This window comes from Galeopterus variegatus, unplaced genomic scaffold (assembly GCF_000696425.1).
Source record: "Galeopterus variegatus unplaced genomic scaffold, G_variegatus-3.0.2 Scaffold5206, whole genome shotgun sequence".
NCBI classification, from domain to species: Eukaryota; Metazoa; Chordata; class Mammalia; order Dermoptera; family Cynocephalidae; genus Galeopterus; species Galeopterus variegatus.
The window spans coordinates 128,356-129,783 of record NW_007731317.1 but is presented as its reverse complement, the minus strand read 5'-3'; the positions used below and the strand labels follow the sequence as shown (position 1 = coordinate 129,783).

At 59.6% G+C, this 1,428-nt stretch overlaps 1 protein-coding gene across 1 annotated transcript in view; it reads right to left on the bottom strand.

Annotated features, from left to right (window-relative positions):
* Window positions 1-1,101: 1,101 nt before the first annotated feature.
* The window catches only part of ZBTB7C (zinc finger and BTB domain containing 7C), a 12,429-nt gene continuing 12,102 nt past the window's right edge, over window positions 1,102-1,428 (bottom strand). Inside the window, exon 3 of the mRNA XM_008589101.1 lies at window positions 1,102-1,422. Coding sequence (XP_008587323.1) covers window positions 1,102-1,422 — 321 coding nt within the window. The remainder of the gene's footprint in view (window positions 1,423-1,428) is intronic.

Genomic DNA, 1,428 nt, shown 5'->3' with positions numbered 1-1,428 from the left:
AGTGTCCTCCAGGGGTTCAGATGTGAGCAGTGGAGTGCCCGGAAGGTAGGGGAACATTTGGAGTCCCCAGAGCTGCCTGAAGCCCCACCCCATCTTTCTGTCACCCCTGTCTACTGTGGCCCTGTTTCTCATCTATGCTAATATGCTAATATAGAGGTGGTTGTGGAAACTAAGTCCAGTAAGATAAACTGTTTCACCAGGGACTTTGGGAGTGCAAAGCTCCTACCCTCTCAAGGATTCTCGCTGGAGGGATAGGTGTGTATGTGTGTGCAGGCGGGGGGAGGGGAACCGAGCAGGGTGATGCCGAGGCATAGAGGGCTTGTCTGTCCAGTGTCACAGGACAGGTAAGGGGAAAAATGGGCCTGGACCCCAACAGTCTGGCTCCTGACTCTAGTAGACCTATCTGCCAATAGGGCACTTCTTTCTGCGAGGCATAGAGGGCTTGTCTGTCCAGTGTCACAGGACAGGTAAGGGGAAAAATGGGCCTGGCCCCCAACAGTCTGGCTCCTGACTCTAGTAGACCTACCTGCCAATAGGGCACTTCTTTCTAGCTCCTGACTCTAGTAGACCTATCTGCCAATAGGGCACTTCTTTCTGTGTGGCATGTGGTCATTTCTCAAAAGGACCTTCAAAAGGATGGCTGAAGACTGGAAAATGACGCTTCAGAGCAGCTTTGTCAGGGACTCCACCAAGGGCAGTGAGGCTCAACCAAGGTGTGTGGCCCAGGACCCTCCCCCCATCCCTGCTCCATCTGGCCACCTCCAGGCCAAGCAACCCCCCTGACTCCCAAGTGCTCCTGGGCACCCAGCCTGTGGTCCTCCTCTGTGGCCCGAGTAAGCTTCTCTGTGAGAGCCAGAGAGAGCCAGCCTGGGAGAGGTGAGGCCCAGGCAGCAGGCCCTTTGGGAGGAGCTGCCCACCTCACACACCAGCAGAAGGGAGGCAGCTGCCTTAGGAGGCCCGGAAAACACCATTGCTGCTAATATTATTTTTTCACTTTCCCTTTGTGTTTTTAAAATAAAAAGTTCAGACCCATTGGGTGGGGGAGAGTGGACCTGGTGGGAGGGGGACAGGGTGGGTGGACAGAGGTCGACAAGGACCAGCCTAGTTGTTGGCTTCAGACATGGAGGCCACGTGGTTGAGGCCCGCCAGCCCGGGGAGGCCGGCCAGGCCCGCGGCCCAGGGGTCGGGCAGCGGGAAGTAGGGGCGCGCGGCGGCCACGTTCTCGGCCAGCGCCAAGGCCAGGAGGCCCCCCGCGTTCCGCTCGGCCTCCAGCTGGGCACGCCCGAACAGCTTCATCTGCGTCTCCTGGAACTGCCGCTCGAGCTCCTGCAGGCTCAGGGCGCCCTTGGGTGCCGCCAAGAAGTGCTTGGCGGGGCTGGGGCCCGGGAGGCACACAGCGGCGCCGCCCAGGTGGCCGCCCACCTCGCC